General features: G+C 39.9%; 1 protein-coding gene across 1 annotated transcript in view; it reads right to left on the reverse strand.

Annotated features, from left to right (window-relative positions):
• The window catches only part of NELL2 (neural EGFL like 2), a 155,529-nt gene that overhangs the window by 114,567 nt on the left and 14,219 nt on the right, over positions 1 to 26,743 (reverse strand). Inside the window, exons 3-5 of the mRNA XM_087766512.1 lie at positions 18,179 to 18,329; positions 4,673 to 4,846; positions 4,467 to 4,563 (exon numbers count right to left, since the gene is read on the reverse strand). Coding sequence (XP_087622638.1) covers positions 4,467 to 4,563; positions 4,673 to 4,846; positions 18,179 to 18,329 — 422 coding nt within the window. The remainder of the gene's footprint in view (positions 1 to 4,466; positions 4,564 to 4,672; positions 4,847 to 18,178; positions 18,330 to 26,743) is intronic.

Here is a 26,743-nt window from a genome sequence, read left to right on the forward strand (position 1 = left end):
TCACCATGTAAAACATTAAAGCCCACATAGAAAAACTGCCTGATAAAAACAATATTTCTGAATACACAGCTTCTTGTCTGGACCCAATGTAGTGATAGAAGAATAAAGAGAAAGTAAAATAGATAGATGTACAAATACAAGCATACTGAATCATTTTTAAAGACATAAGATTAAATGTCAAGATGTAATTATGTGGCAAGAGTTTGGTTGTTTTGAGTTCATCATTATTTTTAGTTAGCCATTGCAGAAAAGCTTGAAAATGACCTTTAAAAGTAATTTGAAAAACAGTTGCAGTTTCAGTTACTTTGAAACACTCTTTTAAATAAAATGCAAATTTTTCACTAAGCTATAACTGTCAAATAGAGGAGAAGATTAAAGAAATTTGAGTCAGGAAAAACACATTTATGCAAACCCTTTATGATTTCAATGGAGATCTTTTTATAAAGCATGCAGAATGTCGAGAAACTACACGTCTGCTACGCAGTCGCATGTTGGCAAGAAGTTAGGGGAAGGGGAAGCTTAGCGTGAAATTCAACTATGCCATCTGGAAAGGGCCAGTTTCACCCAGAAGAATAGATCCCATGCTTGCAGGCAGAATTTACCTGCATCCTTAGTCATTAAGATATAATTAGCAGCCACTCTGCTGCTTTCCAAAAGCAAAGGCCAAATAACAATTTCAAAGTGAGCCATCCTATCATATTTGTTCCAGATGTCCCTTTCATCCATGACTCCCTTCCTGCATCTCCAAAACTCCTTCTTAGGAGGAAAAGCAAAATAATTACAACCTGCTTCAGTGTGTTTATGAAAAGAATGTTTCACGACACCAAGAACACAATGCAAACTAAATGCAAAAGTCCACATTTCATCCACATACACAGGGCATTCAATACAGACGCTGCGAAGTTAAAGAACCAGAATTTTGACCTCAAGGGAATGACACAGGGTGATTTAGCAACCTAAGTAACCTACAGAGAAGAGCAGATGTCACTGGAGGGCAACTAAGAGCGTACTCAAGCACCATGCCTACCTTTCTCCCTTAACAACAAAGCTACAATCTAGGACAACTGGATGCTCCCCCATGCTGCATGAGGATCTGCAGTGATTAGCTAACAGTGAAAAAAGAGGTGTGCCTGAGACAGGGCTCCACATCAGGACCTCCCACAGGACGTGTTCTAGAAGTCAGGAGCAAAGACCTCTTTGAAGAGCACACCAAAAAGCTTGCTGTACTAATTTCTCCTCCTTTCCTTCCTCAGTGTCAACTTCAAACTCATGCCAACCCAAGTTACGGCATTTTCATGAAAAGGAGGAACGGCAGGTTCCAACCCATTCAAGTTTAAAACACTCTTCACTGAACACACAGTATTCAAATCATTTTGCTATTAAGCAATAGTAAAGCTCCTCCAGCTATTTGAGGAGCTTTATACATCATATATCAGCTGTGATACGAGCTGACTCTGCCACTTGCCAGGAATTCAGGTTCCTTCTCGTTCTCCCAAAATAACAACAGGGAGCTGTGACATCTAGCCCACCTGGGCTCCCAAATCAGGACCTCCTGCCAGTACACAAGAGGCTTTGCATGGGCTCCTAAAGAACCTAGTAGCTCAAATTAACACACTGTTGGATGCTAGGTACCGAGAGAAGTTACATGCTACCTGTCCTGGTTTCAGCTGGGATAGAGTTAATTTTCATCCTAGTAGCTAGTATGGTGCTGTGGTTTGGATTTAGGATGAAAATAGTGTTGATAACACACTGATGTTTTAGTTGCTGCTCAGTAGTGCTTACATTAGTCAAGGACTTTCCAGCTTCCCTTGCTCTGCCACGTGCACAAGAAGCTGGGAGGAGGCACAGCCAGGACAGCTGACCCAGACTGGCCAAAGGGCTACGCCATACCATATGGCGTCATGCTCAGCATATAAGCTGGGGGGAGTTGTCCGGGTGGGGGGGACCACTGCTCAGGGATAGGATGGGCATCAGTCAGCGGATGGTGAGCAGTTGCATCATGCATCCCTTGCTTTGTGTATTATTATTATTATCATCACAACTACTCTTTTACTTTATTTTATTCCAATTATTAAACTGTTCTTATCTCAACCCATGAGTTTTCTCACTTTTCTGATTCTCTCCCCCATCCCACCGGGGGCGGGGGAGTGAGCAAGCAGCTATGTGGTGCTTAGTTGCTGGCTGGGGTTAAACCACAACAGTACCATAAATCAGATAGCCAGAATTACTCTCTCAGACTTCAGACTTTAAAGTGAAACAGGTACAAATATATCTCAGTGTGAATATGCCTACTGCCACATTGGTTTAGTGCAGCAATATTAGGTTCAAAATCAAATCTAGCCAAATACAATCTTTTTCAGAGTGATTAATGATTTTGAGTACCTTGACCCCTCTGGAAAATCCATTTAATCCACTCAAAGCAGCCTGATTTTCAGAAATAGCTAAGCACCTGGACCTCTCAAAATCAGATCAGTAGGAGTTGTCCCACAGTGAGTGTCTAAAAATGTAGGTTCTCCAAAACACTAAGCAGCATTGAAAATCCTTATGTTCTAAACTGATAAATCTCCTGTACAACAGTGTTATTTTCATTTTCACATGCAGTTTCACCATTGGTAGTATATTCTGCTGGAGAAATCACTTAGCACAGTATATATTGGCTATATCGATGCTCTTTCAACAGCTATCCATTTCTGTATTTCTGTTAAGCTGGTTTATATTTGTAACTGAGGCAAAATTCTCCACGTATTTTGTTTAATTTTATCTCCCTTGAAAAGAAAGAAACAAAAAAATACAGTCCACTACTGGAGTATTTATTTTTCTACACCTAATGAGCTTCTTGACAGTGACTATGATTTGGCAAAAAGAAGAATAGAATCAAGTCAAAAACTGAGAAGGCATAAAAAAGAACAGGAATATTTTTAAAAGTATTAATTATAAGCACATAGAATAAATGAAGTGTATCTGAGATCAGTTTAAGCAATGCATTAATATTTTCTGATTTTATTCTTGGAGTCAACTGTTTAAGCCAGAAATATAATTTTGCAGCTTGTTTAGCAGACATCCTCTTAGTCTTCTGGAGGAAAAGGAAACACACATTGAATTGAAAAATAAAAACAAAGTCATGCTTCAGTTTTCAAATCTGAGTGCCCCACTGGACCTCCATACTTCATACAACAAGGATATAAATTAGCATTTAAGTATAGCAAACAGTATTTCAACACCCAAAAACTGATTTTAGCACAAAAGCACAGAACTTGCTGTGAAAACCACAGTCAAAGTGTTTTACACTGAAAAAAAAGATTTAGCAGGCCATATTTTAAAAAGTGATTGGGTCTGTGATCAACTTCATCAATTCTGTTTTGCAGCTCAAGTAAAAAGATGCCCACTGGGAAGAAAATGGGACTTCAGTGTGGAAGGCCTTCACAGGGATACCATCATTTGTTAAAGCAGCTCCAGAGAAGACCGAGGCCAAACCACAGACAGTGGCTGTGACCAATGAGTACTACCTAATGGACTCAAAGGAATCAAAATTTACACTCCAGTTTAACATGTTCACTTTTTCAATCTTGCTATACCACCAGGCGCTTGCTATATATACATGTTAAAGCAGAAGCAGTAAGCAAAAAGCATGTACAATATTCTTCCTCTGGGGGTAAAAGCATTCTTTTCATTGATGCTAGTCATCTCGCTCATTTCTGAGCTGAGAAGATACTGCGATGAAATCTAAATCCTACAGAGGCAATGAAATTGGAGTTCCCTAGACTGTAGTGTTCTGTGATACACCAAAAATGCATCTAGCTATGAAACAGACAATAACCTGATCATTTATTTCCTGGAATTCTGTTGCACTTGGCCATTTACCTTTCCCTCTATTAGGCTGCTGTTACCTGTGTTTTTTGGTGACACTGAGCCCTCCGCATCCGGCTCTGCAACTTTATTTAGTGAAGTCCAGTTTGACGGAAACACAGCTCACTGCATCAGGTATGCTGATACACAACACACCATGGCCCTAAGAACTGTTACGATTGCAGAAGCACAGACTGGTTGAGGTTGGGAGGCACCTCTTGAGATCATCTAGTTCACCTCCCCTGTTCAAGCAGGATCAGCCACAGCAGGTTGCCCAGGACTGTGTCCAAATGGCTTTTGAATATCTCCATAGTAGTCTTACTCTGACCAACCTCACAGTAGAACTGTTTTCTTACGTTCAGATGGAATTTCAGGTGTTTCAGTTTTTGCCCACTGCTTCTTGGCCAGTCAGTGGGCACTACTGAGAAGAGTCTGGATCCCTCATCTTCATTCCCCCCACACAATCAGGTATTTATACACATTGATGACATCCCCCCTGAGACTTCTCTTCTCTAGGCTGAACAATCCCAGCTCTCTCAGTGTCTCCTCATATGAAAGATGCTCCAATCCCTTCATCGTTTTTATTTAAGTTCACTCTTTTCCTTTCAGGGAATGCATACCTTAAAATAACCATGTGCATTATTCCTCTGTCCCAGCCAAAAGGTTGTACCTAAAGGTAAGTCCATGAAGGGCTTCTCCACAACTCTTTCATAAATTCTGAAAAGGGAGGGAAAAATAAAAGTCCCAAGTTGTTATCATTTCATTTACTCAGAACTGGAATGTTTCAAATGTGAAAACTTCTTACAAAACAACACTTTTTACTTACTTATTGCAGTCCACATGTAAAATCAAGTGAGAGGCACTGATCGCTAAGGAAAGCCTGTGCCATTTATCATCTGCCAAAATGTATGGGAATACTTCTGTGTGGGAGCGATGACTGCCTGAACGATAATGCAACCTGATTTCATTTCGATGACCGCTGCTTTCCAGCTCCAGGTACCTGTACCATACATAAATGCACCATCATGTCACGAACCATTCTTATCAGCACAGCAACATTTTACATAACACAACTTCTCATTATCACGCAGCAACTGTTTAAAAGAAGGGGAAAGACAAGCAAGGAGATACAAAGATGAAAGTAGACACTTTCCAGATTTGCACTGCATCCTTCTTCTCAAGAACACAGAATAGCAGATTCCAACTTTCATGTAAGTACACAAGATCCCAAGCCAAATATTTTTTTTCCTCTAGCAACACTATTTTCCATAACATGATCTGATTGGAAATATAATTACCCTATTATGAATAATTGCCTCATATCCTAAAAGCACAGTAAGGATACTCTGAAGGCATGAATTCACAAAAGACAACACCAAGTTTTGTGATAGGGACATCATTAGCCATTACCAACCAGCGAAGTAAGCAAGAACTGAGACTGGACACTGCTTTGTTTGCTTTCGGATGTACTGTTGACATCTCCTTCCATTTTTCATAATGAAATTTCTCCAAAGAAATACAAAATCAAGAAATGCTAACTCTTCCGAACACTTTATATGTGTGTACATATTTGCTTTGTTAAATTATGTGTATTTGTGGTGTGTGTGTATATATATACACATGTATGTATATGTATGCACATATATGTATATACATGGTAAAAAAAACAGCGTTGCAGCTGTACCAAGATAAGTGCACCATACACCAGATTTGCAGATTGCAAACACAAGCTTTGCTGGTGAAATTCCAGCAGATCAATTTAAAAAGCAGCCCATAACCAAACTTGGTACTTAGTCAGACAGGCCTATTTCTTGCATATTGGACCTCTTCTGGGAACAAGCTTGACAAACCATTTGTCTTCTAAGTACTAAGTTTCTCATTTTAAAGTCCCCCCCCCCAAAAAATGCTTTTAAAACAGGAAAGAAAAACAGAAATGGAGATTCTCTAATAACCACATGCAACCTACAGCTAAAGAGCAAGGAAAATAACATAGTGTGTGGTGAGATGCACAACAACTGGGAGAACGGACAATCCATTTTTGTCTATTTTTGCTGCTACATCTGCAATCAGGCATGACAGTGGTTTGTAATCTGAGTGCACATGTGTTTTGGGTGATGTCGTTTATTTTAACAGGCTATCTATATTAAAGAACAGACAAGACAGTGATTGCAGTTCTCAAGGGTGAAGATGAGACCAAATCAAAACCATCTTGTACAATCATTATGCCTAGGAGGAGGTTGGGCTCACTGCACATCTCTCATTCCTTCAGGGTGTTTCACGGAGGAACATGCCTAGCAACAGCACAAAAACAATTCTCCTTTTGCAAAACTGGCAAAGGGCAATTTCTTCTTCCTCCCCAGTATTAACAAAGCAGTTAGAGTCAGCAGTAAATTTTATAATCTGAGATAATTTACCTCCTCATAGCCCAAAAATACTTTTTGCATTGGCAAGAAGTGTAAACTAATTGAAGGCCTGGCTGGAAAAAAATTGGGCAATAGCAGCAGGACATCAGTCAACTTAATAACCTCCTTCATAACTAAAGCTTCAAGGATAAAAATAAGGTCACTCTCAACCTAACAGAGAAGGGGAACATTGCAGAACTGGACTCCTCCAGCAACTTTCAAGTGTCTCCACTCAGTTACAGATACAATCTGGAAAAAAGAAAGGGATGGATACGTTGAACCATTATGTCCTGGTAGAACCAATGACTAGCTCCTACTCTCTTCAAAGTCAGTGGCAGAACCAATGCCAGCACGCAGAGATGCAGGCAGGCACAGAAAAAACTACAACAGCAGACATACAGTCAGTACAGAAGGTATAAAATGAACACTCATGTTGCCCCTTTTGCAGGCGAGATAATGAAATCTCCGAGAATGAAACATGGATTTCCCAATATAAAAAAGACAGACATCTCAGTAAAAATTTCAGGAATTAACAACTGCTCAGAGAGGATGCTGACATTCGATGACACTGCAATAAGCAAGGAAATCTTCCTACGCAAAGCTGTGCAAAAACTGTGGACACTTAGGGTTTCGTTTTAACTGTGATTAACTGTTTTGAGATCCACAAGCCATCTCTTTTGTTCTTCCATTTGGTAAACTAACAAGTACATCTACCTTCTAAAGGCTTGATGATTGCTAGAGAAAACGTGCATCAAAATGAAAAAGAAAATAATACCCATTAGGAGAATTATTGGAGAATAATTTATGGTTTACTAACTACAGCAGGAAAACGCAATTAGAAAAGCAAGTAGAATGACAGCTGGAACAATATTCCCTTCAGCTTGAACTAACGCCACTACACAAACACATGGAAGTTAATCACTTTCACTTCTTTTTTTTACAAAATACTGTGCTTGCTATTCCACTTTTCTCTATTTGCTTAACTGCCTGGACTTAAACAGCTCTGGCTTAGTCTCATGAGCTTCAGAAGATGGGACAAGTCTCAGAACTGACAAACAGGTATGGGTGGAAATGCAAAATCTGCCTGCAGTGAGGCTTCTTGTGCTGTCTGTGAGGCTGTAATAAAGCACACGTTTGGGTACACATCTTTGAGAAAGTAAGCTAAGCATTAACAAATACACCTAGATTTTAAAAACTCATTTCTAGTGACAAAAACACTCTAAACTTCTCTGTATGCTCAGGATTACTCATCTTTTGAGAGAGAAAAGAGGATGATCTCGTTTCCTTTGGGAGTAAGTCCTTTAGGAAACAATATCTGCATCGTACTGCAGTCCTCTCCTAACCAAGAAACTCATTACTGAAAAGTTTCAGGGGAACCTCATCAGCTGAATCACTGGTTTCTTGTCCACACCATCCCAGCCCAGCCCAGCCCATCCATCGGAGAGAGAGCATCAGACAAAGAATTCCCATTACTAACATCACTACTGCTTCTCCCAACAGCTCCAAGGCACTTGTATATGCTGTGAAAGGCAAATGGCTCTAAGTAAAAAATAAACCACAATGAGAAACACAGTACAACAGGAGAAGCTGTCTCTGCCTTTACTAATGTCCATGATCTCTGCAATACCAGCCTACACACTTTGGGTCAAACGGATTGATTTAACTTAGTAGGGAGATGATACGTGCTTAGGTTTACTATGTTTGCCATACAGAGAAGAAAATACCAACCTGAAAAAAGGTTGTTACATCTCCGCAGATCACTTTGTGCATGCACAATCATTGCAAAGGCAACAGCCAAGGCCACCATAAGATCAGTTGCTCTGCTTGGAAACCAGCCAGACAGTGATCCCTTATGTACTGACTAAGGCTGAGCTTATTTTTGTAAGAGGAAGAAATTTGTCTGAAACGCCCCAGAGGAATTTGAGACAGAAAGCAGCATTATTTTCTCTGCTATCCAGCACTGATCCATTGTAACTGCTGGATAAGAGTTGAGAGTCAGCAGATCTGCTCGGCTGCGGAGCTGCTACTGCCCATCCTGGCGAAGGGCACGTGGTCTGCACGAGCCTGCGCAGGACCTGCTCTTCAGGCTGCGACAAACCAGCGGGGGGGAGACTGTGGAACGAGAAGTCAGGATGTACAGCAAAAAGCTGGAGATTTAGGGGGTGAAACGCCAGGTGGTCCTGGTGTATGCGGTAGCAGTCTTTGAGAAGAGGGAAGTATGGTCCTTCCAGCTAAGGGCCAGCGTTGGTAACGCCAAGTCTCTGATGGCTCACTCGCTCATTTGGCATCCCTGCTCACACAGCAAACACACTGTAGCTGCCCACTCTTCCTCCAGGCAACTAATAAAAATTGACTTCAATTTACAGCATGTAGACAAATATCTTGGAAGCTAAAGGCAAGATATCATGTCTGCTGCTTACAAATTTATTACAGGGTGGGGTATTTTTCAAACTTTTACTACTCACATTCATAGGTATAGTGTTAAAAAGAGTTCTTCATGGCTCTTTGATCTACACTAAGAAGAAAAGGAAAACCAACAAGGTTAAAGAGGAGTATGTACTTAGAAAAAAAAAAATCAAAATCCTTATCTCCATTACTTATAAAAATCTTGCATCAAAAATCTTCAGATAAAAAGTTCTGGCTTTTTTGTTAGGTATAATTACATAATACATAAAAAAAGAGATCCTACTCAGTAGACCATAGTCATTGCAAACTATGGCTACAATAGCATTAAGCAATTCTGCTGGGTGTAGATTATGAAGATGTAAAAGCAATTCACGCCACACAGCCACCACATTCAGCAATGCGTTATTTGCTGTTTTCCATGGTATGATGACTGGGCAGTCAGGAATGTGAGCCTTATTCTTCTATTTGGAAGTAACACTTAAAATGTTCTGAAACATTAACTGGGAGGTTTTACTGCTTGGTGCATCCCCTAGAACAATACGGCATTAAAATATCCTCAGATGGATTCTAAATGCCAAGTGGCAACTGCACTATACCTGTAAAAAACTAGTCCCCACCTCTCACACTACTGCTTGGCCTTACTGGCTTTGCCCTCTTCCCTGACTATCTAGAGCTCTACCTAGGCAAGAGGTAACAGGCAGTTTTGCCAGGGGGTGGTAAATAAAGAAATGGTCTTTACTTTTTTAGAGAAGTTGGTAGCATTTAGTGCAAGTGCACAGTGGGCAGGAAAGCCACCAATTCCGTTTCTGTCCCTTTTGTTTGCTGAATACAGTTTTAGAGCCAGATAAGAATTTTCTGACAGAACAATTTTTGTTTAAGAATTGCTAGTCTGTTCATTAAAACCAAATCTTTTGATAGAAACAAACATTCTTACAGCAAGGCTTGTGGGGTCCAGGATGAAAAGCTTGTTAAAATGAGAGACAGAGAGAGGAATCTAAGATTCTCCAAAAGATCTTCTGAAATACTCTTTAATACCACACTTATTACCTATTTGAAAGCAGAGATCCCAAGTGAAGAGAGGTCGAAATCAGAAGAGGGTGTTTCCCATATCAAAACAGATTGCACAAACAACGAGACAGTAAAACCAGTCTCTCACATCGACCTGATGAGGCTCTTCCATTACATAGAATGCATCAATCAAAAAGACTAAATCAGGTACAAGAACAACCTAAATTCAGTAAGTTGATCTCAAGTCCTATGACTATACTAATAAATAAAGGCCAGCAAGGCCCATTCCCTGGCCCTGAAGACAAAGATTAACAGTGGTGCTCCACTACAATTCACACCCATATGGATGCTCTCTCCCACTTTTTCCCTGAAATGGGTGGTTTTTTTCCACACTGCCTGTTGGGAACAGTCCCTGGCCAATGCTAATCCACAAACCCTGCCCTGGCATCATCTGCAACGGTGCTAATTGCAGGAGACAAAAGCATGCCAAGGAAGATGCTAACAATTATGCAGAACGGACAACAGCAAGCCAGTGCTCAGGCCTGGGCGCTGTTTGGTTTACTAGCACAGCCCTGGCCAGGCACTGCCAACAAAGCTTTTTACTGCATCAAGGCGCAGGGGGTGGGGAGAGAATGACACTCCTCAGGACACTTGTCTCAGATGGAAAAGAACCAAGTTCAAGTCCCTGCTCCAAATCAGGCAGATTAATGGTGTGAGGAAAATGCCTCTGAAGTACCCCAGCCAGTGAGCTACTGATCATTCTGGCATTTACATCTCTTCTGCTGTTTATTTTCTTCTACCACAAAAAAGGTCAACCATTTCAGCATTGTTCCAGCATGACAACTGGTCATCGCACTGGACAGCTATGGAGGACAGCTGGCAAGGAGGAAGGTGCATTCCTGATGTGCACCAGAGACAGAGCCCCATGCTGGGACATGCAGCAAGGAATGCCCTCCACATCAGGATGTTCATGGGAGAGAACAGCCAGGCAACAGATGACTGGAGGGGCAGAGAGACACCATGTCTGTACCCAACTCAAACTAATAAGGCATGTGGGAGAAAAATATATGTCAATAAGATCTTGTTTCTATCAACATCTTGCAGCTTCTCATCTGACTTCAGTGGGGCTGCTGTGATCTGGAAGACTTTGCTGGCTTTGAAGGCAAAAACTTGCCTCTCACCTAACAGATCTCTCTGCTCACCTCCCAGACTTTCAGCTCAGCTATGTCCCTAAATCAGGGTAGCAAAATCTTGCCTTCCCCACCTGCAGAGTCTGCATAGCTTCTGCTGAGCTTAGTGCTATGATCCAAGAACCCCTGATCATCACAGGAGCAAGATATCCCAGACCCTCTAATGATACTGCTGATGACAAGGCGAGGCTCCCAGCCAGCCCTCCCACAGTGCTTGCAGGAGCTCAGCAGGAGCTAGAAGCAAGAGCTGAGGCCCCACCAAGCTCCCTGAAGCACTCTGAGAAGAGCTATTCTCCCAAAAGGTGCTGGCTTGGCCTTGCAAAAAATCAAACCTGGTGTTTGGCACATTGTCCGTGCCATCCCCGTTTGAGCTATGAATATGAAATCAAATTCCCAAAACAGGAAATACTTTTTGAAACACAATTCTTGCCTTTGAGCAGTTGCTCTCATGCCTCCCATCTCTCTCACTAACCCCATTTAGCAATATATTTATTCACATTTTGTTCTCACTATCACACAGCCCTCCTAATATCAATCTTGCCTACCTGAAGCTTCCTTTTCTGCTAAAACTCAAGGAGGGAAGAAACTTCCCCAGATGAAACACAGTAAAAACAAATGGCATAAACCATCCCTCTCACTCCCTTTCTTGACAAAAGTTCTCCACAGAGAGCAAGAGGACTGCAAATACAATAAACAACTTCCCAATATATATATTAGTAAAAGCAAAAGCCAGTTTCAACTTAACTCTTCCCGTTTTCTACCCTGACAGAATACAGATTTCTTGGTTATTTATTTGTTAATAGAAACCCTTTCGAACGATAGAATAACAACAATATCTGTCAAAACTCACATTTCAACTATTTCAGTGGTGATTTTCAGTGTCATAGGCAGGGACAAATCTTTTGTCTCTTATTCAAGCAGATCTGCCACTAGTCTCAACTCAAACTCTGGGCTCATATGAGCATGTTGTAATAAGTTCTCAACCAAATCACCCTGGATTAGTTGGCACTGCAATGATTTATATCAGCAGACAGGATAACCTGACTTGATTTAACAGAAGTTACAGGAAGGTGGTTTTAAGGTGGGTGTATTACAAGAATTTACACCCTATTGGCAATTTTTGTTTTCTTTTTTTCTAGTCACGAAGTATAAACTAAACTGAAGCAAAAAAATCCAGGCAATAGTGACAAGGCATCAATCAATTTAATAACATCCCTTATAACCAACACTTAAAGAAACAGGTCATTCCCAATGTTATGAAGACATTAAACTGAGTATAACACAAAATTGCTGCTTTACAAAAGCAAGGAATCTTTTGCTTTTGGGGCAGAGGCAAGAGCCCAGCCAAATGGTCAGTGGCTACACAGACAATCCTTTGTCTCACAGAATCTTCTCATGAACTAGAAAAGCAGTGAATGAATGTAAGAAAATACCTTTTTTTTTTTGATACCTTTGATGAAACATGCAAACTGCATCAAAAGGCAGCTGACACCAGAGTAGATTTAAATCACTACAGGAAGTCAATTCAAAAGCAATTGATTGTTATGAACAAATTTAAGAGGGTTCATAATGATTGTCAGAGTAGTAAGAAACAGCAACTAAGATTTACTATCAAAAAAAAAACAAAACCCAGAACATTACAACCCTCCACTCTTCCAGCAAAGAATAGCATAAAGTGGTTTAAAAAGCAGAAATAAGCTACTACTACTTTTGGCACAGGGAACAGCCACATCCAGCTTTAATGCTTGAAAATTAATCCCATGTTATTCTTACCTAACATCTACTCTGCAAGTTATTGATGGGGAGGGGGAGAGCACCCCTCAAACAAAACTAACATAACTCTACAGTATTGGCTTCAGTGGTAAATACTGGAAGTTTTTCTCAGTGTAATGTGTTTGCAGCAGATTTTGTGGTGTTGGAGAGAAGAGGAGACTTCACACTGCAGTCCAGAAATACACATACTCATACATCAAAAGCAGGGAACGTACAGTTCCACCTCTATTTTAACACAATGGTCAAATGATAGAACAAAATTCATGCATCAGGAGTTCACCTCTGGCAACTTCTCTCCTTGTCCAGCTAAATCTGTAAGAGAAATTGCTGCAGATAGTTTCCTCCTAGACACTAAAAGAGGTCTGAAACTGCTGTACAGTACAGCCCATTTGACAGCAGATAATCACAAGACACCAGCAGCTGTGAAAACAAATGCTAAATAAGGCAGAAATTGAATAAATTAGTGGAGATACACAATTAAGTGTAGGGAATGCCTGTCCACAATATTCTATTGATTTCAGTGCTCCGTTTCAGGATATAAGAAGCATTAACCAAAGGAAAGAATAGTTAAACTATAATCCAGTGATTTCATCCCTTAAGGGCCCTAATACACAGTATCTCAAGAGATAGGAATATAACATTAGTTGCATAAAGCCATCTAACCATGAAGGAAGAAAAAAGCTTTATTACATCACTCCACTGTCACCAATTAAATGAAAATATATGATGGAATAGTGAGACCTAACATATATTAGAACCCCATCGCAGATTAAAATCATCTCTCTGCTGATTCTTCCATCAAGTAGAAGCTGAGACAAATTCAGAAATGAAATGAGGAGGATAATACAGCTTAAACTGAAGGCTGAGTGCAAGCACATAGCAATCAGTGTTTAACAGTGCTTCCACTCGGACTTAAGGCATCACTTCATTAACATCATTCAAAATATTTACCTTGTATTGTAAAGTACAATGCTTTTTAGGCAGGGTACTCTATGTGGTCAAGGCGATCCTCTTAAGTTAAGAAAACATTTGTGACTTCTACCTTTCAGATATATGCCATACATAAATCTGTATTCAGCTGCCTGAAACTCATCTGAACGATTACTGATGTGCAATTTCCCTGACACCAGAAGAGTTCTCCTGAAAGTATCACTTCCAAGCTGTACCCAGAACTACTACTGCCTGAACTCCTCGGCTGCTCGAGTCAGTGGGGAAAAAAAGCAATCTCTGTGGAAGAATATAAGCAAATTAGAAAGGGATAGTTACGGGTATCGTTTCAGATTCTTTCACTTTAAGATCAGTTTTAAAAGATTTGAATATATTAAATACTAGAGAAAAGCATCATCATTATAAAAGGGGAAGACAGCTTTGATACCCAACTAGGAAAAAAAAAATAAAAGCATTTAATAGAGAAAGGTGACTATCTGCAGAAAAGCCATTCAGGAGCTACTTTTTGTGGTGACAGCAACAGCCCAAGCTCAGCAAATGCCCAAGCCTCAGGTTTACATGGAGAACTTTTGCATCTATCTGATAGCCCAGGGACAGCATTCACCACATGACGTTAGAGAGGAAACTTTTGGAGAGCAGTCCTGTCAACTTCTTAAGACTCAAAGCCTTAAGTAGTTGCATGACCGTATCTCAGTGGAAGTATTCATTTTTGATGTTCCTCATAAGGGAACCAGCAAAAAAGAAAAACAACAACAAACAAAAAACCCATAAAACTAGACAACACAAACTGAATCTGTAAACTCTAAATTATGTAAGCTATTTTAAGTATATAGTTTTAAAGAAAATTATAAAATTAAAAAAGTAACTGCCATTTAGGAAACATCCTCAATTGTTGTACATTAGCACATTTGCACCAAAGTCCCTAGACCTACACAAAGAGGATGAGTTTTTACTCTTATTTATTTTCAAAAATGCATAAAATATTTCCCAAGCCACTGAATAAATGAGCATACCTTTTTCCATGTTTTAAATAAACATTTTGATTTTCTTGTACCCTAGAAATTCTTTTACCCTAGAACTACTAGTTGTTATGAAACCTCTGTAAAATAAAACATACGAAAAGTTACTTGTGTGATGACTCATTATATCGTTCAGTTACTGCCACCTCCAGCCTTCCTCACCACCATTCCACTCCTCACTGCAGAAAAGTAAGAGCTCGTACTGACTTCTGTAAATTAAGAATATAGCCAGGTGTGATTCTATCCCACACGGCAGCAGTTCAATACTAGCATGACTTTTTTGACATCAGAGGAGCTATACAAGGCTAAAGCTGGTGCAAAGGAGTGGAGTCAGGTCTGGCGTTGCTACTTCTCCTACCAGCTATGATGACTGCTGTGACAGAGAGCTCACAAGAAGTTGTTTAAGAACTAAAGGATTGTTACAGAAAAGTCCCTGGTCAGACGTGGGCAAGGTCAGAGAGATGGAAATCCAGCACTGAAGAAGCAGTTATTTAATGTAACCCATCCAAATGCTTCCTTTTAACTTCTACATTCTCTTGTCTTTCTTGTCATTCATCGTAAAAGAAAATGAAAACAATAAGAGATATTATAAGAGACTCGGAGATGCTAGCCTAATTCCAGTATTATCCACACCTAAGTCACCCTCATTTTAGCACAAAGTCAGCCCTCATTTTAGCACAATTAAATTGAACAAATACTACTATGGCACACAGACATCTTTCTGTACATCCTAGCACAGGATAGACCAGAATGTGTTTACTAAAAGCTTGTGGGCACATCTAATTTAATAGCCACAAGTTCTTTCTGGCCATACTTTTGTTGAGACTGATTTTACATCTGCTGAAGATAAAGATTTTCTCTGACTATAAGGGGATCAGATTAGGCCTAACATTTTTTAAACAAATCCTTCAAGTTTCTTTTTAAATAGATTACCCAACATTCTTCCAAAGAAAGTGATGAAATATTCATGAGTACATTGTTCTTCAGCTGCTTCATCCAAAGCTGACCTGATGAGTGACTATTTGCTTAAATAACCTAGAAGGCTTTTTTTCTTCCTCTTTGATTATCCAGAGGCTTACAAGGAGACCCCAAAAACAAACATAAAGCATACATCCCTATAGAAAAATTGTAAACACTAGACATCACTAAAGAGGACATAGTAAGAAAAAGAGGTCACACTGGCTAAAATGGTGGTAGGAGCTTTTTTCAGCAAGGCGTGAACTGGGTATTATCTTCATTTTTCATACCTCTAATATTATAACATTAGAGTAAGAGTACTAAAGGTTTCCACAGTTAAGAGAAAAAGGGCCTCAAAAACGCTCAGCAATGCCACTAAGCTAGGCATCCATAGTTAAACTACCTACACACATAATGCAGACCTGATTTCAGCTAGAAACCTTAACAAATGCTTTCCATTGCAGTTAGTTCAGATTCCGATATGCAGATAAACAGAAGGTGGTGAAAATGTAACAATAAAACCTGGAAATATTTACAGTATGAGAGAAATTTCTTGAAAAAGTATAAATGCTATCAATATATTGTTAAAAAGCTAATCACCCATCCCTAAAAATATACCAATATAAAATAATAGGATTTTCAGAGTCCTGTTTGTCACCCTTTTACAACCATATTTTATATGGGCATAGGCAGATGATATGGATGAACCAGATTCAAATGAGATAAGCAGCATTATGTTTGTACGGCCATGCGACCTGGACACTAGAACTGCTCTAACCTTTCCTTTTCCTTGCTATGGCTGGGTAGAATCAATTTAATGCATTCTTGTTCCCATAAGACCAACAGCAGGTCTACTTGCCCAGCCTTACTCACTTCAAGAATTAATTCTTTTCCCAAAGAATATCTCAAATTCTTCTGGAACCCTTCAATGAAAGTTCATTACACATTAGTTTTTGTACTTTTATTTATCACCCTATGTTCACTAAGTGGCAGTGTTTTGGTGTTTTCTCCCAGTTGGCCACTCTTCAAGTTAATGTTTGTTGAGTTTTGCTGTTATACACTACCCATTTTTTTGATCTTCTATGGCATGTCTCTTTCTTCATGCCATTCCTGAGGCCAGGAAAGGTCTTCTAGCAAACACTGCCTCCTTTGAGAAAGGCTATGGTTATTCTCTTTTCCAGAGTGAGAGTTTCACATCGGTGACCTCTTTGCCCACCTCTGCAACTATTTTGGCACACGAAGGTTTCACCTCTCATTTTGAAATTTCAAATATAGTTGAATAAGCCCTATCACCAGCCCATCCAATCCAAGTTCTTCCTGTAAATTTAGAAATAAGCTTTGTCAGGGCACAGCTGGCTCTGCAGACCTACTCTCTCATTTGAGACAGAATAAACTTTTCCATCTGGGATGATTTGCAGATATGGTGGTACAGTCTGAGTTCGAAACTCAACAATCACAGCTGCCCAGTTCTGCCCCTCGCACAGTGTTCACTCCTGCAGATGAGAAGTAGGTAACAGTTAACAGAGAAGCCCCTTGGCTTGTCTATGATATAACATCAGTAAGCATCATCTAGGAGGCATTCAAACACCCCCTTGCAATGTTTAAAGATGCTTTTATAAACTTGGGATAATGATCCTTGGGAATGTTTTCCCTTTCTTGCTTCTTCTTCTTGGGGTTGTTTGTTTTGTTTGTTTGTTTATTTGTTTTTTAAATAGATGAATTGCAGAACATGGGGCCTCTGGGAAATAGACTAAAAGTAGAATTGGACCATCTTCCAGCACAAAATTGACGCCATGCCTGCTAATGAAAACTTGTACACTCATGAAAAAGAAACAGATATTTTGCTTTGCCTGAACATCTCTCTTTACCTCTTTTTTTTCTCCTTATTTTGTAGTGAGACTATCAAGAAAGAATTATGGGATTGCATACAGGAAAATAAAAAGGACTATGAAGCTAAAGCATAAGCAACAGATGATCTCTGCTAATAACTGCCTAGAAAGTGCACATTTTAAAACTCCTTTTTATTCTGTCACAGAATCATAGGGCCGTTATCTTTAATAGCCATTACTCAGCCAGATATATAAAGAATATCTTATTTCTCTAGCAGTCGTTATCCTATCAAAGGAATAATCCTTAAATGCTCCGTGTCATACACTAATTTTTTTAAGGTTGACAACATTTTGAGTAAAATGCTCTGCCATTCATGGGAGGTGTAAGCCCATGACTGGAGGATTTTTTTGCCTTTTTTTAAACTGCTTGCAGTGTTAAAAACCAACTGGTGAAGAGGTGGACATACAGGGCCAGGCTTTGTCAATCAGTGTAGCTATATTGACATGACAGTTTTACACCAGCTGAGCATCTGGTCCTTATGGTTATGCACGACAAGAGAGAACTGGCTTTTCATGCCCTTCAAGGCAAGAGACATTTAAAGAGTAACAGCTGCTCCACTTCCCCTTGGCCGATTCGGACTTGTGATTTTTTTTATGAATCTGCACAATTTGCCTACCCAAATACTATAAATATTTGCAAATTACCTGCTATACAACAATTTTACCCTAATTTATGTTCAAATTTTGACTGTATAAATACATATACTTTTATTAACTAGCATACAGGTAGCAGCACTTACCTGTGATCTAAATGATGAATAGAGAGAATAACCCCTGAATTCAAATGGGCTTGTTTTAAGGTCACCAGGATTGTGAATTCATATTTATTTCTTAATTTCTGAAAAAAAATTTCAGCTGTTTCTGGAGATGCCTTTACACTTCTTGAAGTATCTAAAAAAAAACCAGAAAAACACTCAGTATAAAATCTTGTTTTGCTTTACAACCTCAACTCAAAGAGTTTACAAAATGACAAGGTACTTCTGGGGAGCACAACTGAACAGACAGGCAAAAGCAGGGACCAAAGTATTTTAAACCCCAGTTTCTACATGCAATGAGAGCTACTTCAATGGAAGAGAACACATTTTCTAGGACACACATTCTATTCTGGGGGGGGGGGGGGGGTGGTTTTGTTTTTAAGACAGGGTCATAACTTTCACCATGGACGGCCAGAGGGTACCTTTAATGTCTCATCCAAAATATGGATTCACTAGCAGTGAAGCACAGAGTGACAACACTGGATATGAGCCTAGAGTTGTGAAGCGCGACCTGAGTAACTTCTTAATGACTTCTACAAAAATGTTATGCTTAATAGCTATGCACAATTAATTTAAAAAAAGGGCAGCATCTCTTTAGGGACAATTTACTCAGCTTTAAGCAATAGTTATAAATTAACTAAAAAACTCATCACCTTTCAAAATATATTGTTGCTAATTAATCACTACATACTCCAGTTGTGTAGTATGTTGCTGCTGCTTCTTGCGCAGGATGTCATGAACATTTGTTAGAGTAACTGCACACACACAATAAAGATTTTGCTTTTAAAAACCCACACGCAACCAAGACTGAAGCAATGTTTCTGCTGAATTTGAATGGAACATGCATAGAAAATAAAAAGGCCCAACCTTAAGTCCTCTAGAGAGATAGTTTACAAAATAAGATGTCAAATGCTAGAAAAAACAATTCCCAAGGTTTTCCATAATACATTATACTAGAAAAAAATATATATTTTTAATGCACAAAATCAATTCATTAGCGTGTGTAATCAACTGTGTAAGAACTAAATCAATTCACAAGCTTCTTGTCAATGCAATTTGACCACCCTGCTCTAACTCAGGGACACTAATTCAAGGACAGCAACAGCAGCAGAGAGCTAACTGCAATAGAAACTGTGATTTCTTTTGGCAGCGCTGGAGCTGAACTCTCCAGTAAGCTTACACTGCTGTTCTTAAAAACAGGTTTATTCTTTAAGCTGTACCTATGAAGATGCTACTCTGTATTAACAGCAAACAGTTTATTGTGGTTTATGGACCGGGACTATTTTTTAATATGTGTTTAAGAAATGCAACAACCTGTACAACCCTGAAGTCCTAACCAAGCTCCTGCGCAGTGTCACACCAAGCTGAATTTGATTCATTTTTTACAAAGGCGAATCCAAAAGACAAAAATAAGGAAAAAAAAAAGAAAGAAAAGATCATTTAAAGCTTTTTTTTGTGAAACTTCAGGTCTTTTCTACTGTGGATTGCGTAACTCCCTCACTGTAGCAGACATCCATGGTATTTTAATGGAATTGTTAATAAATCATAAGGCAACTCAAATACAATTACATCAAAGCATTCATTTTTAGCCAAGGGACATGAACAGAGTGGAATGACATAGGTTTGCATGCTGGAAGATAGTTTAACTGCATCAACAATTTCTAGCAATATAAACAATCTACTCCCAAGAGACAGAGCAGAGGAAGGACACACAAGGAACATATTCTCTAATCATGATCACAGGATCCTCATGCACTGCAGCTCTCAGTAGCAGCTTTCCTACCAAGATACAGAAGAATACGGGAAAATACAGATGCAGAACTCAATTAAAAGCCTATAGAGTTGGATTCCTAGATGCAAAGCACATCCTCCAACCCTGTTTGCCACAGAGGGGGAGCTGGGTTTCTCAGCTTAGAAAGCCCAGCCAACATCCTCTTCTATTGCAAGTTCATTATCATTAGAGCATCTACAGAGTCTGCTTTGGGGCCCACAAATATATTACATGTTTACACTGAAATGAGAACAATCTCATTTTGATTAATGACAGATGAGCTGATGAAGTATAATCAAACCATATTTGCACGCTTGTGTGCATAGTCAAAAGAGTGCCTGCCCTGAGGGGCAGAGCTCCCCTGCCTGAAGGGCTTGCAGTCTCAGAAGCCTCAGTCACGATCAGCAGTGCAATTTAAACTAAATAAAAGTAGGAGAACAAAACCCAGAGCAAGCTGAGACCACTGGAATGTGGGAAATCATCTTGCTTACATATTAATAATTGTTACTACTTTGTAACAACACCCTTGTCCCTCCAACAACCTTTTATACTTCTTTTAAACTTTCTTGGTAGTGATATTTCACTTCGACTTCAGTAGACTATGAGATTATAGAAACCAAGCCTATAGAGTATACACCATGAACACTCCAGGCTTTTTCAGCCACATAAATTCAGGCTGACTCCCCCTCACCTGAAATACTGCAGGAGCTGCTAGGAGAAAAAGGAAGGGTGGAAACAAAGGGCTATGAAGATGATTGCCACATCATCATCTCCCACCTCCCTGCCACCTATACAGGGCACACATCCATGTGAATGCGATAGTGAAGAAGCTGCATAGGTCCTTCATCCAACAGCTTCTGTGTCTGGTCACTTCAGTCTCACTCTGATTTAGAGAGTGAGCACACAGGAATCTATAGAGGCATTAAGGTACTGAATAGATACTATCAATTTCCACGGCTGTATATTGGAGTTAGACACAGAGTATTTATGGTTTAATATGGCAGCAGGAAAAAGATAGGAGGTATACATATCAAATGTGAATTCGATGGGAAGACAGGAGATAGGAAGAGGGTTGGAGGGGAAAAAAGTCAAGCAAGACAAAGAAAAGAGAAAGTCATGTCAGAATTGTGGGAAATAGTAGAATTGCAGAAAATTCCCTGGCTGTTCTTGTTCTGTTCCCATTGTCTCCAATGGACTTCTTTCAGGTTTCCCTCAAGACAATGAAATGGCAGTAAGAAAGAAGATGAGAAATGCAGAACGACTACCTTTTTCCAAGAATCCAGATTTTCCCTGCACAGCTCTGAACCCTGGAAGATGCTAGGGTGCCTCTCCGTCCCAGTTACCGTCTGGTTTATTCCTCTGTATCATTTCTAGTTTTAACTACTATCACACCCTACCAGTGGAAATCATAAATGCTCTATGCTTGAAGTGGAAAATAGTCCATGGAGACTATGCTTACTTAACAAAAATAAAATCCACAGCTTTTCTAATTAGAAAGAAATATCAATTTCTACCAAATTCCTATGATATTCTCATTAGCAATTGATGAAAGAAAGTATATGCATAACACCCCTACCATTTTACAAGACCAGTTGCAATCACACATAAATAATTATCTCCCCCTCCTGCATGCACTTTTATTCTAATTGGAGCTATTGGGATGCGAACACTGTGCTACAGATGGCCTGTGCTTTAGCAAGGAAACAAAACCTCTCAGTCAAGTGGAACTCTCCAGAGCCCTCCCAGTCCTCATTGCTGCACTGAGACAGGAGGGGGAAAGACAGAGCTGCCTCTACACCCGCAACAGAGGAATCTTTTTTGAAGTCTACTCATGTCACCCCTGTGAATCATTACCCGATCACTAGGTTGGACAAGAGTTTTCCATCCTTTTATCTATAAAATCTTATCTGGGTACCCTATGATCATTCACCATGCCCTTACACTACCTTCTCGCATACAGACGAAAGTATCAAGACCTGATTAGATCATGCTGGAGGCCTGGATATTAATATTATCATCACATTAACTGCTAGAGTATTAAATTGCCAAAACACATGGCCACCCACTTTTGGCATTGCAAATAGGTCAGTTCATACTTGCTGTACCAAAGAGCTACACAGCCTTTTGAATTATTACTACTCTGATGAAGCACAGCACCCTTTGCTCAGGGCAAGAATCAGATGGACTTCTTAAAAAAAGACCACTGAAAGGTCTGTGATCCATTAGATCCATTCTTTTTACACTAACACAACAGTGCAAATCCCTCGTTCCAGTTGGCTTTGAACACTAGTGGTAGGTACTTGATCGATCACCAGCTGTGCTCAATAAATACTGATTCAGGCTTGTTCTTGACATTTGGCTTCTAGTAATCATTTTAAGACCTGAGGAAAATACTTTACTGGAACTGGACTTATTCCATAATAGCTTGGAAAATCAAACTGGTATATCTCAGATAATAATAATTTAATTATTTAATAATAATTTGTGGTTTCTCAACAGTTACATGAAATCTCATACCGTGAACATTTCTAATACACAAAACCAAAGGCATAAATCTTGCGATATTAGAGTGCAAAAATAAGGAGAGAACTATTAGTTTGAATAAGAAATTTCTCTCTAGCCATGATACCTATTGATTGGGTTTACTTTCCTAGAATATTGCATGTGCTTGGTTTGACCACGCCATGACAACTCACAAACCCATAGTGTCAACACTGCATCTTTAATTTATAGAAGAATGACATGCAAAGTGACAATGAAAGAAATAAAAATCCAAACTCAAAGCATGTCGCACTCCTTGTTCAAGTCAAAGGTTATAGCATGGAAATGCCTTTAGAAGGAATAATAACGCTCATGTGGTAACACACATGGCTGGTTTGAGACACGCAAGTTAGCAAAAGTACTGAAAACAACACAGCAGACTGGGGGAAGGAGGCTGGAGGAAGGGAGAATTAACTCATACTGTGGTTGACAATGATAACGATTTATAAGGACACAGACAAACAGTAGGTGGTGGTCAACCTTCAGCTGCAACATCTAGTTATGAGGTGATCAGCTGGCCACAGGCACAGAAAACCGAGTCTTTTAAGATCTAACGTTGCAAAGCAATTTGAAAACCTAGTGAAGAAAACCACTGACTGTAAGACCTGCAGGAACTCAGCCCTTCAGAGGACAAACTTAGTGGCTGCCTCTACCCTGTACTTGCAACAGCCATCAGAACTGGGACACGTTTTCCCTCTCAGAGACAATCTGCAGTCAGAGCTTTGCAGCAAACGCCAAAGCCACAAGTGTCTCCTGGAGGTGTCAAGTGTAGACATTGTTATTTCAGTCATGCTCATGAGAAGATAATTACTACACTATAACCAAGACAATAAGTCTAACTTTCAACAGTACTCACTCCACAGGCCCAAAGGCACTTCCACCAGTCTAAACTGGTGCTGCAGAAAGAGGTGGTTCTACCCTTTGCTCTGCCACCAGCCTTTAATTCCTTCTCCTCATCCCTATGGTGACAACTGCATTCATGCAAACATACGAGGAACCGTATCAGGCAACTGATTCAGCTATTACTAGCTGAGCTCCCCCCCCCCCAAAAAAAAAAAAAAGTCTTGGAAGCAGCCATGAACAAGTTACTGGAGGTAAGCAGGAAAACTTCCATACACAGCACCAGCAGCATACTAAATTGCACAGTGAAAAGACTACCTGCAAGTACAGTTTAGGACAAGCCATTCATTACAGATGTTTTCCAGTTCACAATAAAAACAAAGGGTTATTAAGTGGAATGGATAACTTGTCTTAGCAAAGGGTGTGCTCTTGAGTTTCTGAAGTGCATCTAAAGCTAAACATACAGTATGAACTGAATTATAAAACAAACTCCTGCAGAAGAGTCTTTGAAGGAGGCATTCTAATTAATTGAGCTCCACAGTTTGTTTCGTGTGCACATAATCAGCTTTTAATAGCAGCATCTATAAATCAATTCTGCATCTGACTGCAGGTTTGCTGAACTACCCAAATTAAATTCTAGTGGTTTGTGAGAAAAAGAAGTACTGCAGGCTAAAACGAGTCTGAAAAATATAATAAGGCTAACTCAATTTTGTTTCATCTTCCTACACTAGTTGGGATCAGTGTCACAACCATATATTCACATTGTGTCACTTCCCCATATTAACATTTTTTGGCTAATCTTTTTCTTAACTAGGTGTTTCACACAGCCTACAAAGGGCAACAATACCTGAGACTGTTTACTTTATATTGTTCTTTTATTTAAGTAACCACCGTGGACTAAGCTTCTCCCAGCAAACGGGGCAGCATGCAAAGCCAATCCAAAAGCAGAATCTTTACAAGGTTGAAAGGGTACAGCAGGATTTTAAGTGGAGCACGATGCATTCAAATTCAGGAGTTGCATTCCTCAATGAAAACTGAAGATAGAAAGACGTAAAACAACCTTTATTAGACCAAAACCCTGCCAGACATGTTATGCTTTAGATGCTTCAGTGGGAAGGTTGATTGGTTTGACTTTTTTTTTTTAAACACACCTGACACTTCATTTGAACTGATACATAAGATACTGGTTGATAAAACATTTTGAGCTATGTTTCCTATACATTTGTTCATTCCCTTCTCATAGATTCCCAATGGTTTCAAAGAGAATAGCAAAACAGGATCAGCTACAATTTTCCAAACCCACATGAACCTGACTTGGTTTCTCCAAGGCTGTAGGAACGAGTTCTGTGGGAGTCTGGGGGAATGTGTTGCAGTTCCACCTCAAGTTTACAAAACTACAAGATATGGGGTAAACACTGACCCCGTCAGACTCTCACTGGAGCCATTCCCAAAGGGTGTGCGTGACCTGCAAGGCCCAGGAGCACTGCCCAGTTCCCGAGTCTAGGTGACCACTGGGACTACAATCTAATTGTACGTCAGGATCCAACCAGGTACATCTGGACCCTTATGCACCCAAGTGCTCCTTATAAACTGGGTACAACCTGGTCTCACCAGAACAAAAACTCACGAAAGCTGGGAGCAAGGACTCTAGTAAATCTCCCAAGTTGAATGATCAGGACCTTGGGATACCCTACAGATGGTTTAGGGGGGATACCCCACAAACTGCCCTTGTAGTTTAGACACCACCACACCGACCACCAATTCTGTGTGTTTCCCTTCTTATTTCCATTAAAGAAATGGCTCAACAAGGATGTATGCAGAAAGAACTGCAACGGATGGGAAGGAGAAAAGGAGGAGGGCAAAATGCACTTCAGCCGAAACTAAACAATCGAAACAAAAACTGACTTGAAGCCAAATCATTAAATCAAATAAAAACAAGGGGAAAAATGTCACAGTTTGTTCTTGCAGCATTTGGGGAGGTTCCAATTGCCTTTGCTTTGTAGCTTTCTCTATTCTGAATGTCACCTACAGCTTTGGTGTGTCATCCAGCAAGGGCCTTCCTCCAGCTTAAACCATATGCAAAGTCCCAGGAATCACAATGGACTGACACAGCAGACTAGAAGAAGGACCTGTCTCTGAACAGACACATTTGTTCCCCAATTATATTGGCTGTTCATACTCATATCCTAAAAAAAATGTTAATCATATCACTTCTGGCCAAAACTCTGGCTCATCTACAAGCCACATACTTGTGTGTTTAAAGTCATTTTGGCATAGCTGAGAACACAAATCCACAGTGGGAGAAGAGGGGGAAAAGGTACTGAGAGCCTGGACACATATGCTTGAATATAGCTGCAATGTTTCTGATCTGAAATAACTAAACCATTATTAAGGACCTGACTTGCCTGTGTAGTTTGTGCATTTGTGTAAGTAATTATGATTGCAAAGTGCTTTGTTTGTAATGGTTTGTTCTCCATGGTCAAAGTCCCAGGGGAATTTTTGCTTGGTCTGCTAAGCTTGTTTCCTTTTTTAACTTTTATTTTAAACTAAAGGAATATTAGAAATTGTCAACTATGCAAATTAAAATAGAACATATTTAATAGGGGGAAAACCCTCCACTCGACATGGCAGAATGGGATAATTGAGTGGCAGCAAGCCCTCAACCATTTCTGCCAGCTCCTGGCACTGACTTGGATGACTCTTTAGGAAAGAGTTTGCAAACCCAGGACTCTCTGGGGCAAACTACAGCTGTAATATATTGTGCATTCACTGTAAATTGACAATTATACCACCAAAAAAATCTGTTTCTGTCTAGGAGCATTCTGCAAAAGAGATGATACAACGCTAGTCTGAGAGTGAGTAAACTAGCTCTGGGTTAAGCCTCTCAACTCATGTACTGGCTGCTTCTAGAAACCAAGGAAAGTCATATCAAGCTGAATCTTTCTGTAATTCTAAGCTTACCTTCCCACAGCCCAACTACTGACTTCACCTGCTGAAACAGCCTCCTTTGCGTCCCTGTGAGTCTACAAAGCAATTGTTCGGGTGCTAGCCACTAAAATACAATCACGCTCTTTCAAAACATGGCCAAACCCCTGAGATAATTTGGGATTTCAGCTGTGAAACAATTCTTTGTGACACACACCTAACTTAACTAGATCACATTGTGTGGAATGGGGAAGGTGGATCTCTCCTTCTAGCCCAGCCACCTACTACACAAGCAGAATCCAACTGTTTCGGTGAAGCTGTCAAATGAACGGTACAGCTGCTCGGCATGATTCCCCACCTGGATTACAGATCAGGGAAAGGTCCTTTCAGTGGTGGTGTGCATCAGTAGCACAATACAAACAGCCACAGACAGCACCTTTGCTCAGTTAGTAGATCCATACGACACAGGGAAA

Source organism: Nipponia nippon, unplaced genomic scaffold (genome assembly GCF_047370975.1).
Source record: "Nipponia nippon isolate SJK-2023a ecotype South Korea unplaced genomic scaffold, ASM4737097v1 scaffold_3, whole genome shotgun sequence".
In the NCBI taxonomy this organism is placed as follows: domain Eukaryota; kingdom Metazoa; phylum Chordata; class Aves; order Pelecaniformes; family Threskiornithidae; genus Nipponia; species Nipponia nippon.